This window comes from Rhinatrema bivittatum, chromosome 1 (genome assembly GCF_901001135.1).
Source record: "Rhinatrema bivittatum chromosome 1, aRhiBiv1.1, whole genome shotgun sequence".
Taxonomy (NCBI): Eukaryota; Metazoa; Chordata; class Amphibia; order Gymnophiona; family Rhinatrematidae; genus Rhinatrema; species Rhinatrema bivittatum.
In genome coordinates, this window is record NC_042615.1 from 333,524,844 (window position 1) to 333,543,953 (window position 19,110).

At 43.8% G+C, this 19,110-nt stretch overlaps 1 protein-coding gene across 5 annotated transcripts in view; it reads right to left on the reverse strand.

The window, feature by feature from the left end:
* The window catches only part of USO1 (USO1 vesicle transport factor), a 232,084-nt gene that overhangs the window by 86,895 nt on the left and 126,079 nt on the right, over positions 1–19,110 (reverse strand). For 3 of the 5 annotated variants that reach the window (XM_029598247.1, XM_029598222.1, XM_029598211.1), the window contains 2 exons: positions 11,583–11,788; positions 9,715–9,735 (listed from right to left, as the gene is read on the reverse strand). In XM_029598247.1, coding sequence (XP_029454107.1) covers positions 9,715–9,735; positions 11,583–11,788 — 227 coding nt within the window. The remainder of the gene's footprint in view (positions 1–9,714; positions 9,736–11,582; positions 11,789–19,110) is intronic. The other 2 variants (XM_029598239.1, XM_029598230.1) reach the window with 1 other exon arrangement.

A 19,110-nucleotide genomic window follows, 5' to 3' on the forward strand; every position in this document is an offset into this window, starting at 1 on the left:
GCTGACTTCCGCCTGTTGGACATCCAAACAGTAGTGTCGAGCAAACGTGTGTAAGGTTTTCCAGGTAGCTGCTCTGCAGATTTCTTGTGGAGAGACCATCTGGCATTCCACCCAAGAGGCCGCCTGTGCTCGCGTAGAATGAGCTTTCAGTCCTTCTGGAACTGAGTGACCTTGGCAGATATAAGCTGAAGTTATCGCTTCCTTTAACCAACGAGCAATAGTAGTCTTAGATGCTTTTTGTCCCTTCTTCGGGCCATGCCATAAGACAAACAGATGTAGACTCCAAATAGTGCAATAAAGCCCGTTTGACATCCAGATGCTTCAATTCTCTAGAATAAGGATCCGACAACTCCACATCCATAAAGGCCGGAAGTTTCACCGACTGATTCAGGTGAAAAGCTGAAACCACCTTTGGCAAAAAAGATGGAACTGCCCGAATTGAAACTCCAAAGTCTGAAAAACGCAGGAAAGGCTCCCTACAGGATAAAGCCTGAAGCTCAGAAACTCTCCTGGCTGAACAAATGGCCACCAGAAATACCACCTTCAACGTGAGGTCCTTCAAGGTAGCTCTCTTAATGGGCTCGAACGGTGTTTCACACAGAGCCCTGAGAACCAAGTTCAAATTCCAGGAGGGACAGAGCTGTCGAGTCGGAGGACGAAGATGTTTTACTCCATGAAGAAAACGTGTAACATCTGGGTGAGTTGCTAGAGAAGAACCCTGTATCCGGCCACACAGACATCCCAAAGTTGAGAGTTGGGCCTTAAGGGAAATAAAGGACAAACCCTTCTGAAGCCCATCTTGAAGAAAAGAATCAGGGGAACTGAGGCCTTCAGAGGGTTCTCCTCCCGAGCCTCACACCAGAACTCAAAAATCTTCCAAACCCACACATAGGCCATGGAGGTAGAAGTCTTCCGAGCCCTCAGTAGAGATTACCTCCTCCTGATATCCCCTTCTTCACAACCTGCACCTTTCAAAAGCCAGGCCGCAAGACAGAAGCGAGCTGCCTGATCGAAAAATATGGGACCTTGTCATAGTAGATTCGGTAAATGAGTCAACCTTAGAGGTCCATCCAGACAAGTTCACGAGATCCGCGTACCACGGACGGCGCGGCCACTATGAAGCTATGAGAATGACACATCCGGGATGAACTTCGATCCTCCTTAGGACTTTTCCCCACAAGCGGCCACAGGAGAAAGACATAAAGGAGCACGGACGGCCAGGGAACTACCAGAACAATGACTCCTTCCGCCCCGTGATCTCTCCTGTGACTGAAAAAGGGAACTGCCTTGGCATTTGCTCAGGTCACCATGAGATCCACGTGAGGTGTGCCCCACCGATGAGAGATCAGACGAATCAAGTCGGAGAGCTCCCATTCTCCTGGGTCCAGCTGATGACGTCTGAGGAAATCTGCTTGGTCATTCGCCGTCCCCGCAATGTGTGACGCTGCCAATCTGTCTAGATGATGTTCTGCCCAGGACATCAGTAGGTTCATCTCTAGGGATACGGGACGACTTTTTGTTCCCCCTTGCTTGTTGATATAAACCACCGTTGTCGCATTGTCTGACAGGACTCGAACTGCCCGATGATGCAGCAGGGGAAGGAAAAACTCGAGAGCCAATTGAACGGCTCGCATCTAGAGGCGGTTGATCAACCACGATGACTCCTCCGGAGACCATTGGCCCTGTGCCGCTTGATCCTGACAGACTGCTCCCCAGCCGGAAAGGCTGGCATTGGTAATCATTACCATCCATTGGTTGGATTTCCAGGTCCACCCCACACTCCAAATGCAGCTGCACTAGCCACCACAAGAGGCTGGCCCTGGCAATTTCCGGAAGTGGTAACAGAAGTTAGAACTCCTCCGACAGTGGGTTCCAATGGGATAACAAGGCTGCTTGCAAGGGCCTCATATGTGTGAAAGCCCATGGAACCAATTCCAAGGTTGAAGCCATGGAACCCAGAACTTGTAAGCAGTCCCAAACTCTGGGCACCAAAGTCCACATCAGAGACTGCATCTGACCACGCAACTTGACTCATCTTTCTCCAGAAAGGAAGACTTTGCTCAACTGGGTGTCGAAACAGGCCCACAAAATCTCCAGTACCTGGGAAGGGACTAGGTGGCTCTTGGAGAAGTTGACCACCCAACCTAAGGATTGTAGGCGGCTCAAGGCCCTGTCTACTGCCCGTGAGCACAGGTCCACAGATTTTGCCTGAATGAGCCAGTTGTTCAGGTAGGGATCCACGAGCACTCCCTCCTTTCTCAGAGAAGCCACTTGGTAAAGGTCCTTGGCGCCGTGGCTAGGCCAAACGGTAGGGCAAAAAATTGAAAATGCTATCCTAGGATCATAAACCTAAGGAACTTCTAGTGGTCACTCCGAATACCTATGTGTAGTAGGTAGGCCTCAGTCAGGTTCAGAGACACCAGGTATTCGCCCTTTCACACCGCCGCAATGACCAACCGGAGTGTCTCCATGCGGAACCGGGGCACCTTGAGGGCTACGTTGACCTTCTTTAGGTCCAGAATTGGACGAAACATTCCTTCCTTCTTGGGGACGGAGGAACCGGTACAATAGCCCTAGACTTTGGAGGCACGTCAGGGTCTGGCGTACTGCCAACTGCTTTGCTGGGGAACCGCAAGGAGATACTAGGTACAGGATACGAAGTGGGTGAGCAAATTCTAACACATAACCGTGCTCTATCACGGAAAGAACCCACAGATCCAACGTGATATGGACCTACTCCTGCAGGAAGAGCAACAGCCGTCCCCCTATACTGAGATCCACGGAGTGGGCCAGCCTTAGTTCATTGGGAGGACTTGCCACTCGCGGAAGCCGGACCAGATCTGTCCCGGAGAGCGCGCTGGCCACTATAAGCTGAGGACCAGAACTGAAACCTCCCCAAGGCTTGCCTGTAGCCTGAGTTCTGAGCCCTACTCTGGCAAAAACGCCTCTGACACCGAAAGCGCGGGCGGACAGGCGAGAACCCCCACCGGCCCTTAAAGGGAAGAGCCCCCAATTGCGACTTAGAGGAGATATTCGCAGACTAATTCTGCAGCCATAACAGATGTCACGCTGAAACTGCAGAGAACATCGTACGCGAGGACGTGCGGAGGTGGTCATAGAGGGCATCCGAGCCATACACGACCGCTGCCTCCAAACGCTCAGCCTGTTTCACCTCTGCCGGCTCACGATCCTTGGCACTCTGCAACTGTTGGACCTATCACAAGCTCGCCCAGAGCATGTAGCTGCTGCATACCGCTGCACGAATGCCCAGTGCCGAGACCTCAAAAATCCTTTTGAGATAGCCCTCTAGCTTGCGGTCCTGCAAACCCTTCAGAGCCGTCACTCCCGCTACTGGAACAGTCATCCTTTTCGTAACCGCAGAAACTGAAGTGTCCCCCCCTTAGGGCTGCGCAAGAGCTCCAGGACGTCCTCGGGCAAGGGATACAATTTGTTCATAGCCCGGTTAACCTTGAGACCCGTTTCAGGGGAATTTCACTCCAGGAGAATCATCTGCCGAAGCATGTCATGTAGCGGAAAAGTTTGAGCAGGACCGCGCAACCCCGCTAAAACGGGGTCCACTGTTCCCGGACTTGGAGTCACTGGTGGGTCCACGATCCCCAGCTCAGCCAGAACGTGGGGAATTAAAGGTGCCAATTCATCTTTCTGGCACAACCGGACCACTTTCGGGTCATCGCCCTCCACCGGAGGAGCCTGGTCTGCTGTGGCACTGGGGTCCGGGTCATCCAAAGGAGGGAGGGGAGCCACCGGCCCTTCCCCTTGATATGAATCATCAGAGACGGGTTTCCCTGGGAGAAGGCCGCGACCCTGGGGCTTGCACCAGACGAATCCACATCACCATTGGCAACACATCCCTCCTAGGACCCTTGCACGGTGGGGCGGTAAACTCCTGAAAAGGAAAAGTCCCCCGCTTGCACCCTGCACTAGCCAAAAAGGCTGGGTGTATCAAAACAATAAATTGAGGGAAAAACAGCGGGGGTTCCGCTGAAGTGCCCTCTAAAAAGAGTCAGAATCTGCATAAGGGAGCCCCCAGAGGGCTCAATTCGGCTGGGGAGAGGGCCGGAGGATGGTCCCCATCCCCAGCGCCCTGGCCTTCGCGGCGCGAAAAGAATGTAAGATGGCTGCCGTTCTCACACTGACCGGGAACGGGTCCTCCGGAGCCTCGGGGGCAGCGAGCAGCCTCCCGGCGCTGCGCGAGAATCGCTGCTGCACGAGAATCGCTGCTGCGGCCGCACCAGAACTCTCCCCTCCGCCGGAGAGGCACCTGCTGCATGTCCCCAACAGACCTCGGGTAAGCCGATCGCCGTAGCGATCACACCGGCCGGATCGCGGCATGGCTGAGGGGAAGAAGAGAAGCCGCGCGGGAGCTGTCCGTCGGTCCGATTACAAAAATACCCCCCAAACGTAGCAGAGATTCCCCTGCCTTACCTGCTGTCGCCAAGAAGAAAAACCAGGGAATTCCTCCTCTGCTTTTTTTTTTTCTTCAAATGAAACTTTTTTTTTTTTTAATTTTAGAAACAATCACAAAAAACAGAAGGACTTCCCTGAAGATGGTGACAGCTAAACCCAAATGATAGCTATAAAGGGGTAAAGAAGCCAGGCCACCAGCTATCCCCACCGACAGACAACAGTAGAAAGCCCGGGGTTTCCAACTCCTGCTCGTCCGAAGATGCCTACAACCAGAGGGGATAGTCCTACCTGGACCTCACCAACCCTCTGGGAGACTCCACCAATTTCTATGCTAAATTTCTTTTTTTTTTTCCTAATTTATTTCTGCTTGGATCAAAACCACAGGTTTTGCACCACCTCCATCTGCTGGAGACAGAGAAATACTGAGGAGTAGTAGGTGTCTCACCAAGTTAAGAGAGAGCGCTCTCAAAGTTTTTCTCTGTCTCCATCTGTTGGAAAGGAGGCAAAACCCAGCAGTCTGGATTGATCCGGGTACGTACAGGGAAATAAAAAGTTAGAATAGCTAAAATACTTCCCCCTCACACACATCTATATCTCACCCCATTCAACCACTCCGCTTCTCTCTACACACAGTCATCCATCCACCCAGGAGCAAGTGATATACAGCTATGCAGGTCCGGGAGTTATTTTGTATTGCATTCTTAAGTTTCGTGCAATTCTAGAATTGTGTTTTTGGGGGATGGGGGATGGTTTATTATTACCTATGGAATACAATGGACATATGCATGTAAATCTTTTGTAGTTATCAGTCCCTTACAGCAAGCTTTTCTTTTGCAGACCTGAAATAGATTATGATTGCAATAATACAGTTTTAAAAATTTTTTTCACAGTTTCCATTTTGTGCATGTGCTTTGCCTGCCTGGTGAACAACGCCTGGTGCATCTCTTTATGTTGTTTAACTGCTGGATTGAGGATTAATGTGACACATCCACACTTTTGATTCACGTAAGGTGAATGACTAAATTATGACAGTTCTCTCTGCGACTGTTAAATGTTAATTACATTTTTTTTGGTTACTTTGGCAACTTTAACAGCTAATTTTTTTAATTGTATTTTATTTACTTTTTTTTTTTTTTTTAATAGAACCAGATTGTGATTGGATATTTAGACTTTCCTTTAAACACAATCAGGAAACTAAGGATCTACACAAATGCAGAAGGCAATTTCTTTTACTTTTACCTAAAGTTATACAACTAGGCACATAGATTTTCTTTAAATTTCCATGTAAAATAGTGTTGTAAAATACCGAAATAAGTATGTTTTTTGAACCTTCACAATTAACCTTTTTTCTCAGTAACAAACATGCTCCCATTCTTATGCTACCCTCATCTGAGATTATATCAGATGCAATGATAATTTAGTTGTTGCTTTCCTGTCTAATCCTTCATTTTGATTTGATTCTGTGGCTTCTCAGATTTTGTCTTATTGGTTTCTTTGTATAAATGTTACATAATCTGTATCCTCTGATATTTGTAAGATCCATCTCCCATAGATTGAGGACTTTAGTGTAAAAGAATGCCATTTTGAGTTTTATATTATTTTTCCCCTTTACTTTTTCTAAATAAGTGCATATTTTGTAAACAGTAAATGTAAAATTATAAATATTTTTTTTTTTAATCTAAGAATGCATGCTGTACAGTGGTTTTATTTTTCAAAACATTTTTAAGAATCTGAACCTTTTCTTCATGCCATACCTATTTACATGACCATATGGTCATTTAATTGAAATCTGTATTTCAAACAATTTGTTTTAGTTAAAACTATGTCATTTCAGCTACTTAAAGTACATAAATGATAAATCGAAACAGTGCAAACACAAACACTGCTATTAATTGCAACAGTAGCATGGGATCTTCTTGGTGTATGGGTAATTGCCAGGTTCTTGTGGCCTAGTTTGGTCTCTATTGGAAACAGGATGATGGGCTTGATGGGTCTGACCCAGCATGGCAATTTCTTATGTTCTTAATGCAATAAAAATAAATACATAACATTCATCCATTAGAACTATTGTCAAAGGTGGTTGCATCCAACTGTACCAAAGACACAGACAATGCAAATAGCTTCTAACATATTTCTTGACATTTCAGAAAAACACAGATATCACCTTGGGCGCCCCTGATGCAGTGTTGGAACAACACATAACATTATGGCAGGTGCATTGGGAACAAGCATTGCTGCTGCCTTGCTAACTGCTAAGGGAAGTTGCCTTTTTTAACTTGCATTTAAAAAAAAATTTAAAAAATTGAACAGAGGGATACTTTCCATATATTAAAATGACTGACCAATGATTAATTACAGGCAATTTGTGCCGAAAACTAACTTGCAGCTGTTTATTTGCATTGTCTGTGTTTGTTACAGTAAGTTTTCTACTAAATATGAATTATAAATAAGCTTGAATTCAAATTGGATGCTAATTTTGGCAACTGGATTACTTTTGTATTTACTTTTTGACTCTCCTTGTTTTGTAGGTTTAAAGGTGGTTTTATACTTAGAATCTAAACCAGAAAACAGGGTTAATCTGAGCTCACAGATAAAAAGCAAATAAGCAACAGCAGTTTGTGCCATTTCAATGCTTATTTTTATCCTGGATCAGTTTTCCAGTGATGATTTCTCTGGGCTTGTTTGAAATCCAATCAGACTGTCACATATAATTTGAAAGCCTTGAATCTCAGCTCCCAAATTTATATCTAATTGTGTGACAAATGGTTCCTGAGCTATACAAATACAAAGATGGACTAGAGTAAGTTGAAAATACTGGAGGAGGGTTAAACCTTGAGTATGCCCCAAACCTGTCATAAAAAGAAAATCAGAAAAAATAGCTAAAGAAAAGAAAGAAAAGAAACTTTGATTTGATCTTCTAATATGGCAACTACAACTTTTGTGGGTGAGTGTTTAACATTTTGATAGATGCTTTGACCAATAAGATTTCCCATTTCTAAACATATGGTTATGAAGCATAATGACAAGCAAATCTAGGTCTGAAAAGAATGGATATACAAATATATATAGTAGGGCAGAGACATGTTCACATGCAATTAGAAAGCACCTTCAGTCACTCCCATTTTATAAAGAAATCCACCTTGCACTACTGGAACCAATCAGGGTCAGTTTGTCAAATGAAGCCTGTAAGCTCTGTTCAGAAACAACTCCAACATCCTCTCAGTCGGATCTTCAAGTTCATATGTTAGTGGGACATGGCACAGCAGTGGAAATATTAGCACCTTGTTTTCATGACAATTTTAGTTTACTTAATATTTAAACAGCAGAATAGCAACTCAGAGAAATAACACTTCAAGGGCCAGACATACTAAGGGTTTTCTCTCATTCTGTGTCTATGAGAAAAATGCTTAGTGCATCTGCTTCTTGGTGTTATTTATTTGCCTTTTAAGAATGCTGAAAGCAAGACTTGCAGAAAAGCAGACAGTTGCCCACTGAAGAGGATGTGTGACCTGAAATCAATATATATATATATATATATATATATATATATATATATATATATATATATATATATATATATTTATTTTATTTTTTATTTTAAATCAGCATTGCAAATATTCCAGTGGCAGCCTAACATTTCCATCCTGCACTGTTTACAGATTACTCACCATTCAGGCTGACTAGGAGCTAGTGTTGTGAAATATCACACAGCAAAAGATTTGGTAGCACAGCAGTGGCTCCAGCTGTTAGCTTAGGGGGTTAGGGACAAATATGTTCCATGCACACTCCAATTTGCCTGCCATAGGGAAAGCCACATAAAATTGGGGAGAGTTTCCAAAGTATCTGTGTGCATCTCTGGGCTAGCTGTCATTGAAATCCAGTGAGTCCAGTACACTCATTCACCTGCCGTTGAAAGCTGGCAGCATACGGTCACCTGTTCATTTCAACAGGATGATTTATAAGGGCCTCTCTCTCTCTTTTGATTAGCTGGACTGACTTAGTAAAGATGTGCAAAGGTTTTCCCATCAAAAGTCAAAAGGTGGAATAATCCTCTTTACTAAATAATAGACAATGTCCTGCACATTTATACAGTATTTTATATGCTATATAAAGAGGTCATGAGATTTTCTATGTCAAAACTGACAAATAGCTACCTACCTGTTCATCATTTTGTGAATATATGCATATCATTGGTAAAAAGGGATTAGCTATTTCACTGATAAATATTTCTTTTGTTTGTAAATGGGAAGATGCTATATTATTTTCCTGTATTACTTAAGAAGTCTTAGATGTTTAGCAAGCAATTTAATATGTATTTGAACATCTTATTTCATTTGAGATATGTTGATCTCTGCTTCTGAATACTACCTATGTAAACCTTCAAGATTTGTTGATAAATAGTAATCAATGTTACTTATGTAAACCGTTGTGATCATTACATGGAATGACAGTATATAAAATCTAAATAAAATAAGGTGCGAGGACCCAATCACATGGTAAAATATTTTTTACCGATAGATATATACATCAAACCTTGATCTTTTTTTTCTTTTTTAAACTACTACAGTATAGCTCTTGTGGGATACTACTAGAGTTAGGGTAAAACAGACACTAGCTGCTATGCTCTACTATTTAGGTTATTCTTTTTCTATTATGTGATACTTGGGTGGGTTTGTACTGAAAAACTATCTATTCTGTATAATGCACATTTTATTACGTCTGGTTACTATTCTGGCCGGTCTTTTTCTCACCAAATGAAAACAGTCAGTCTTAAAAATTGTCCCCATTAAAAAAAAAAAAAAAGATTTTGTAGAGTACTGACATTGCAGGATTTGAGCTATTTGCAAAACTAGATTTAAAAAAATAGGGAGTGTCTTATTTACAATAACTCATTATGTAGAAACTTTACATTTGAAGAAAAAAGATACAGGGTATTGCATAAAGAGGAACATATTTCTTTGCACAAAATCCATCTGCAAGAATTCAGAGTGCTGGGTAGAGGCTACCACCTGGTGGAAAGCAAGAAGTAGCACCAGTCTAATCCCAAGAGCCTCATCCCCTGCAGTTTGCTCTTTACAGCTCCTACAGATTCTGCAAGAGCTTGCCAAGGTGGGGGTCGGGGCAGGGAAGAGGGAGTAGCAGGAACAAACTGGCAGCAAAGTGAAATGCAGTGCGAGTAAAATCACTTCAAAGCTGTTAAAAATAAGCAAACACCCATGACCTGAAAGTGAAGGGGAAAGCCTTCCTGTATCAGAGAACACCTAAGCAGTGCCAGAAGATACATACCCGTCTGTTGATCTTATCGCCCTGAAAATCATACATTGAAAGTTCAATTTAATGTATCAGAACTGCCAAAAAGTTAAACTACTACAAAAAAATCCCATCATGTTTAAATGCTTTGTACACTAAAATGGGTATGTGGATATATTAGTCCAAAATTACAATTTGGAAATTTTACAACTGCATTTGTATATGTACATGTGGACACAGATTCTCTTTAGATGTAATGGGTGTACAGTCATTTAAAATGATTCAGTTTGTTTATATGATCTATAAGATGTATCATTCTATTACCACAATTATGGTGTACAGGTAAATACGACCATGGACAGATAAATCTGAAAATTCATCAACTGCACAAATGAAAGTAGCTCTTCAAAACATAGGCTCCACAACCAACCGCTCTTGTCAACTTTTATCAAAATTCAGTATGGCTGCAAGTATCATGGTTCTTGCATATGAGAGAGGGCGTCATTCCTGCCATTGTATGTGCAAAACCGAACCCATATGGAGATTCAAGAAAGGTATTACCCCTTTTTATTTTTAGAATGTGACAGTGCCTGACCGGCTCCACAAGAGGGACCTTTAATCCATTCCTGTTTTGTTTTGTTTTTTTAAACACTTTGCACTTTGAGGACTGGAATCCTTCCTTCTATTAAGACGACAAGCCAGATGGAAGTCAAAGATGGAGCAAGAACCTTGAAATTCAGATAAATGGGTAACAAAACACTAAAATAAAACAGCAACTACTGCCCAACAGATGAACAAAAAAAAAAATGGAGCAAAGCATGCAATTCTTGTCCAAACTATACTTTGGGCTATATCCTTGTCAATAGCACTGCTGCAATCTAATGCCAAACATCCTGCTTTTCAAAGGTAGTAGGGAATGCTAGTACCTTCTTGGCAGCACAGTTATAACTAATTGCTGTATTTAGAACATACAGTTCTTACACAAGCAGCCTACACACTTGTGTAGAAAACTCACAGCAGTGCTTCTCCAGTCATTCAGACAGCTTGCAGCATGATTCAACATTTTCACTTATTTCAAAAAAGTCTTTTTTTTCCTCCTGAAATGCTGAAAGATATGAATCAGCTTTAGGTAACTCCTAAAAGAAGAGCTGCCCACAGCCCTGCAGACTGGATAAGCTGCACTTTCAGGCCGATTCAGTAAAGTCCGCGGGAGAGCAGACGAACGCCCGCTCTCCCGACGCGCGCACAGACCACTCACCTGTGCATGCGATTCTCTATTTAAATGAGGCCCGGCGGTAGAAACGGGCAAAAGGAGGCTCTAGGGACACTAGCGCGTCCCTAGCGCCTCCTTTTAGCCCGGAGCGGCGGCTGTCAGCGGGTTTGTCAGCCGACGCTCAATTTTGCCGGCGTCGGTTCTCGAGCCCGCTGACAGCCATGGGCTCGGAAACCAGACGCCGGCAAAATTGAGCGTCCGGTTTTCGACCCGACAGCCGCCGGCCCATTTATATCTTTATTTCGCCATGATATTAAGTCGGAGGGTGCACAGAAAAGCAGTTTTTACTGCTTTTCTGTGCACTTTCCTGGTGCCAGCAGAAACTAGCACCTACCTTTGGGTAGGCGCTAATTTCTTAAAGTAAAATGTGCGGCTTGGCTGCACATTTTACTTTCTGTATCGCGCGGTAATACCTAATAGGACCATCAACATGCATTTTGCACGATGAGGGCGCTATTAGGTTCCGCGGGTTGGACGCACGTTTTCTGCCCCTTACTGAATAAGGGGTAAGGGAAAACGCGCATCCAAGGGCAGGTTACTGTACTGTATCGGCCTGATTGTTTTATCTGCCATCATGTTCTACATATCTACGCAAACGTCAGGTGGCGGCATCATGACGTGACAACTGTACCTGTGAAAGGATGTTGGTGCACTGTTGGAGCAAAGACACGGGCGGGTTACCAATACTTGTGGCAAGCTGGACTCTTAGCAGCTGCTCCTTCTGGGTAGCGTTCCCCTGTAAAGCATGGGCCAAAGCCACAGCAGCACACCAGTTGGAGAGGGAGTCTGTGGAAAAAAGACCACCACAGAGCAGCTGGCCAGCTGAGACTGAATTTGCTAGGGAAGGTGGAAACAAACAAAAAAGAATATAAGAGAAATTAAATTTTTGTAAAAATGTTTAACAACAAATAATTGGTCAGTTAGGTTTTCATTTTAAAAAAATGTATGTTTTCAAGATAAATAAAATTAAATTATATTAAAGAAAATCTTATTTTGGCCTAATATAAAGCATAGGACGATGATTTAGCCAATCTGACAGCAATCCAAACAAAAGTCAGGATGGGTAGAAAATCTCTAGTATATTGAAAGATAGCAAAAAAGTGTGAGGTACAGCTATTAATATCCAACAGTACAAATTTCAAAAATAACTTTTGTTAATTTTTTAAATCTCTCAAATTAACAGTGTTCCAATTGGTTAAGCCAGAGCTTTCCAAACTTTTCATGTTGGTGACACTTTTTAGACAAACAATTTCACGACACAGTAATTCAGTCTACTAACAAACCAGAGGTTAAAGGTTAAACAAACAAAATGTATTTCGACAATTTATGTATGTTTCCTTAAATATATACATAAATAAAATGTTTCACGACACAACCTATCTTGTGAAAACCTTTCATTTATATTAAAAATATATAATACTCCAAGATTAATGTTATTGTTATAATTTATGAGTAACAATAATAAAACAAAGTTATTTTGTTATTCAATTTACCTCTTTAATGAGATGTATGAGCTTGATGGGATGAACACAGCTTTTGAATAAGAACATGCCATACTGGGTCAGACCAAGGGTCCATCAAGCCCAGCATCCTGTTTCCAACAGTGGCCAATCCAGGCCATAAGAACCTGGCAAGTACCCAAAAACTAAGTCTATTCCATGCTACTGTTGCTAGTAATAGCAGTGGCTATTTTCTAAGTCAACTTAATTAATAGCAGGTAATGGACTTCTCCTCCAAGAACTTATCCAATCCTTTTTTAAACACAGCTATACTAACTGCACTAACCACATCCTCTGGCAACAAATTCCAGAGTTTAATTGTGCGTTGAGTAAAAAAGAACTTTCTCCGATTAGTTTTAAATGTGCCCCATGCTAACTTCATGGAGTGCTCCCCTAGTCTTTCTATTATCTGAAAGACAAAATAACAGATTCACATCTACCCGTTCTAGACCTCTCATGATTTTAAATATCTCTATCATATCCCCCCTCAGCTGTCTCACATACACCACATACAGGCAGGCACCTATTCTCACACATACAATATTTGGTGTTAATAAAAAAAGTCCAAAAGCTGGCCAGTTTCACACTATACAATTATTTGATAGCCTCATTCAACTAATTCTATATGGCTATGAGAGTGAAGTCTAGAATATATAGGAAGGGACAGAATGTCAATATAAATCCTGCACCTCCAGTTCTCTAACTCTGTGCATCACTGAAATTCCCCCAAACAATGGAGCTTGGATGTTTTCCCTTACAGCTCATCATACTAAAGATATTTTCAAATTCTGGTGTTACCTCACACCTAACAGCAGCACAAACAGCTTCCACTGCAAGGCACATTGTGAACTAACACAAAACCCCGCAAAAAAAGACACTAAAAATCTATACTGCAATCCCATCGTAAAATAAAAGTAACACCACCAAGGACTCAAACAACAAAAGCAAGGGTAAATATTACACTGGGTCCTAGAATACCAATACACCACCTACTGAGGAAACAAAACAAACCCGATTGCTATAGAGCCCTATACAGACACTACATGCTAGCAGAATCTCTCATCATGGTCACACACACACAGCAGAGACAGACCCTCACCAAATACAGAATACAAAATAAAGGAGCACAAATTAGACAAAAACTGAAATGGAAACCCCAAGAAGCCAGACTCTGTGTGTAACAATGGAAAAACAGAACCACCATTCCTCATAAAACAAATAAAATCAAGCATCAGTTATAATAGTAAAATCATATTAATAAAAGAATATTTTATAACTACTGATAAATAGAATTTCTATTAATTAAAATCATATACATTTTTTTACAATTTCCCAAGCCCCAATAAAATATTTCAAAACAGCACATATATCAAATAACACCCAATAATTAAAACTAATGAGGATTTTAAAAAGCCCCTGCTGTCCATAGGTGGGAGCTCGATTTCCAGTCACCCTGACATTGTCGAGGATTAGGAGGTTATCCTCTCTCTCTCACACAAACACTGTCACATACATACACATTCATGCTCTTATATCCACCATAACCTCTCGTTCTCACAGACACTGACACACTCTCAGGCTCTAAGACACTCTCTCCCCCTCCACCCCCCCCCCCCCCCCCCACACAAACACACACACACTCTTACGCCCCTGGATTTTCTCATACACAGTCATGCTCTCACTTTCACTGACTCCCTCACATACACACAAACACACACACCCAGGCAAGCTCCCAATCATTCTCACACAAACACACACACCCAGGCAAGCTCCCAATCATTCTCACACAAACACACACACCCAGGCAAGCTCCCAATCATTCTCACACAAATACACACACCCAGGCAAGCTCCCAATCATTTTCACACCACTCCCTCCCCACCCGCTAGGCACGCACACATTCATTCTCACACACACATACACCACATACAGGCAGGCACCTATTCGCACACATACAAATCCCAGGAAGACACCCATTCATTCTCATACACAGACACACCCTCAGGTAGGCACCCATGCATTCACACACATTCACCCTCAGGCAGACACCCATGCATACACATGCACACACTAAAGGCAGACCCCCTCTCTTTCTTTTGCCAGCAACCTTAGAGCCTCTCTCATTCCTCTGCTGCCACTGCCGCATGGCTATTGGGGAGGCACTGATTGCTGCTACTGGCACTGAAGCCCATTCTGCTGCCTCCTCTGTGCAGGCCCCGTGGCCTTCCACTTCCTCCATGCTGATCTCGTACATTGTGAGATCCGCATAGAGAAAGTGCTACTCTTGCACATTACCAAAGATTACATGTGCCAATCATTAAAAAGTAATTTATTTTTTTTTTACCTTTGCTGTCTTAGTTTCTAATCGGTTGGTCACAGGCTTTTTTGTTCCACCTTCCCTTTCTTATTTTTTTGCCAATTCCTTTCATATTGTCTTTTTTTCTATTTCTTTTCTCTCCATCTATCTTCTTCCCTCAAACACAGTCAGATTCTCATTCTCACATGCTTTCTCTCTCTCACACACACGAAGGCTCTCACTTTCACACGCTCTCTCTCATACAATCATTCATACACACAGGCTCTGTCACATGCTCTCTCTCTCTCACACACATACACAGGCTCTCACATGCTGTCTCTGCAAATATTCAGGTCCTCACTCCCACACAGTCTCTCAACTCATCTCATACACACACTCATCTCATACACACACTCTTGCCTCTGGGCCTCCTCTTCACTGGTCGCTGCAGGAAGGGCTCTGCAGCGGCCCTAATCTTCTCAGACCGATCCGCAGCGGCGGTGGCCCTGATGTTCTCGGGCCTATCCGTGGCGGTGGCCCTGATCTTCTCAGCCCAATCCGCGGCGGCGTCCCTGCTACCAGGCCTCCTCCTCTTCTCAGCCCGCTGCAACAACATTGCTCCTCTTCTGCACGTGGCTGATGCTGCTCCTCCTCCTCCTCCTCCTTCCTGCCTGCGCGGCTCCAGCAACATTTTTCTTCCGGGGCCGCACGGGCAGGAAGGAGGAGGAGCATCTGCACATTTAGACGCGACCTTTTTCTTCGGGCCGTGGTGAAGAGAGCTCCACCACGGCCCTGCCGATTTTCCTGCTGCACAGCACAGCGATACTTCACTGCTCAGCGAATGCGGCCGCCAGTGGATGAGGTCCACCGGCGGCGCATTGGCTCCCCGACCTCCCCTCGGTTTACCACTTGCTCCACCCCGTCACGTGCACTGAGCTTGAGCGGCACACTACAGGCGACACGCTAAAATGTCGCGACACACACTTTGGAAAGCTCTGGGTTAAGCACTTCAAACACTTTTTATTCCCAAACAGAAGAAGTATCGACTAAGGCCCCCAACACGGCCATGTTTCGCCAGACGGCTTCCTCAGGAGGGATCAAGCTGAAGTGAATATAATGGACACTCACAGGAACACCTTAGTGCATCTATCAAAATGGTGCAATTCATCATCAACATTTTTTAAACTGTTTTTAAACCATGGTGCAAATATTTTCCCTGAAAAAAGCTCTCACAGGTTTTTCTTTATTCTTCAATATAAATTCTGAAAATAAAACCCTAGTCTAGGGGTCCAAAAAAGAAGAATCAGAAGTTCCAATCATAAAAATCTCATTTCCATAAAATTACTGGAATTTGACATTTTTAATACTAAAATTGTTAGGTATTTTTAGTCTCGTCTCTTTCTGCTTTACTTTATTAATTGAATTATCTGTCACACCTTAGAGAGAGCAAGTTTGCATATTGTAAACAGTGTTTTCCATAGCTAGCAGGATGAATTAGCCATGACATTTGGGTGACATCATCTGGCATCACCGAATAGACTTGTCTGTCCTAGCTAGTAGAACTTTTAGCTCTTCTTAGCATGTCTGGGAATTCCCACGCAGGCATTGTCTCATGAGCCTCTTCAATCGATTTTAGAGCTAAATCTAGCTACCCTGTTTCCCCGAAAATAAGACATCCCCCGAAAATAAGACCTAGTAGAGGTTTTGCTGAATTGCTAAATATAAGACCTCCCCCGAAAGTAAGACCTAGCAAAGTTTTTATTTGGGAGCATGCCCGTCGCACAGAACACCAGAGCATGCAGCTGTGATTTTTTTACCCTGCAGGATTCACAGTTAGTTGTCATCACAAACCAGCATAACCAGACAACTATTCAGAATATGATAAATGTTCATTTTTTTGTTCAACAATATATGTGAATTCTTCTTCATGGAAAAATAAGACATCCCCTGAAAATAAGGCCTAGTGCATCTTTGGTAGCAAAAGTTAATATAAGACACTGTCTTATTTTCGGGGAAACACGGTAGTAGTTGACTTTCCAGGTAGGAGGGTGGATATTTAAGTATGACTAATTCATCCTGCTAGCTATGGAAACCATAGTTTACAATAAGCCAATTTGCTTTTTCTGTTGATAAGCAGGACTGAACTAGTCTTGACATGTGGGGAGTCCCAAGCTGAGGGTTGCAGAGGGACGTTTACTCAATAAACAACCCAGACCCCATTATGGACAGACTAATGGGTGAACAAGCTATGCAAAAACTGCTTGTGTGAATTTACTGTCGCGCCTTGAGAGGCTGTCCAAACAGCAATTGTACGTAAAGGTGTGTACTGACAAACAAGCTGCAGCTTTGCAGATGTCTTCAAGAGGTACTACTTGCAGATGAGCAATGGATGGCCATAGCTCTAACTTGATGAGTTTTGAAGGAGTCTGTAATTTGTAGGCTTGCTGATGTGTAGTGATGTTGGATGCTGTATGTTACCCAGTTAGACAATGTATGTTTGGTGACTGCTATGCCCAGTCTGTTAGGATTATAGGATATAAAGAGTTGCAAAGAGGCATAGCTCCTGGAAGAGCAAAGCACTTGCAATGGAATGTGCCCTGGAAGCTTTTCAATGAAGGGAATCTAGAGTGTAAACCAATATTTATTTTTAACTTTTTTTTTTTTTTGACACACAGCAGAGAGCACTGAATAATGGTGGTGCCTCAACGCTTAACCTTAGCACTGCTACTGCAGTGCCTTACAACTGTGCAATGGTGCTCCACTTTTCCCAACAGTGGTACATATGCACCAGAGATTGAAATGCCCACCTAGTTCTACATTGGCATTGCAGCCCACAACACAGCATGCTCCATGCCACAGCATGAACCAGTACCTATGGTGGTTCACTGCACAGTAGCTAGTTGATCAACATGATGTGTGCGATGGCACTGATCCCCATCAATGCTGCATTCTACCAGGCATGCAAGGGAACTGGACGGCGCAGCTTCTGCACTGGCGCACTTGGCCTGGGTGGCCCAATGTTGTTGTAAGGCACTCATTGCGCGTGTGGCAATGGGACTCAATGTTTGACACCCCTAATGGCACCTATCATTTCAATAGTGGAAAAGCGTCCCTGACGTGCACAACAGCAATGGCACTGACTGCACCTGTAGTGACACAGACATCCATGGCACCTCTGGTACTTTTTGGTACTGATGGCCTTGGCAGCATCTGTCAGCACCCACAGCACTCAGTGGCATTGATGCCCACCAGCACTCACTGGCCTCAACTGCGCCTGCGGCGCTCTACTTCCTCAATGACACCCTATGGTGTCGGCAGCGCTCACACTGTCTAATGATGTCAGTGGCTTCCATGGCACCTGGAGGCATAGATTGCACCTTATGTCACGTGGCGCTCAATGGTGCCCTTTGATGGCATTCAGTGGTGCATGCGGCATTCATCAGCATTTACAACACCAGACGGCACCTACAGGCTTCCAGAGCTTGATGGCAAAAACAGCCATGGCGCTTGACAGCATTGTCGGTGCCCACAGTGCTCGACAGTGATTATAGTGGCCATAACGCTCAACAGCATCCCCAGTGCCATCGGCCTTAACAGCATTGATAGTGCCATGGCACTCGACAGTATCAACGGCACCCAGAATATCAACAGAATCCACTGCGCTCGGTGACATCAACGGAATTCAACAGTATCGATGGTGTCTATGATGCTCGACAGCCCCTCAATGGCACCAACACTAAGCAGCTCTAGCATTCCTGGGCTAAAGCCCAGCATCTGACCATCAGTGCTCTGCAAATGGATGTGCATGAGCAACCAATGTTGGGCACTGCACCAAAAGAGCAGCAGCACAGCTGATTGCCCAGGCTCATGCTCACCCTCTCTTCCAAGGAGACTGCTCTGCCAGTGCAAGTCGACAAACAGGAGGGGAGGTTATATCACCCAGGGCACCAGAGGTGAAGATTAATTTGGGCCCATGGAGACTAGTTCCCAGGGATGTGGGGAGGATGAGCTCTCCTCTCCATGGGAACATTCCAGTCCTGGATTTGTTTTGCCTGAGCCTCCATTGATGCCCAGTGGTTGGACAAAACTTCAGGGAACACTTGCCTGGATAGGAGCTCAAGCAAGCCCCCATGCTAGAGGCAAACCCAGATCATACACAGACCCCAGACTGTGGGTCCCATGAGGCACAGACAAAGGCACAAAAACAGATGAATTGAAGAAGAGAGCAATACAAACAAGCTGGAGGCACAGCATTATTTATTAAGGAAAGAAGAAACCTCTGCCAGGCTGCATTAGGCACTAGGCCTGCCATGCGGCAGGCCAAGAGAATCTTGAAAAAAGGAAAAATAAAATAGAAATAAAGG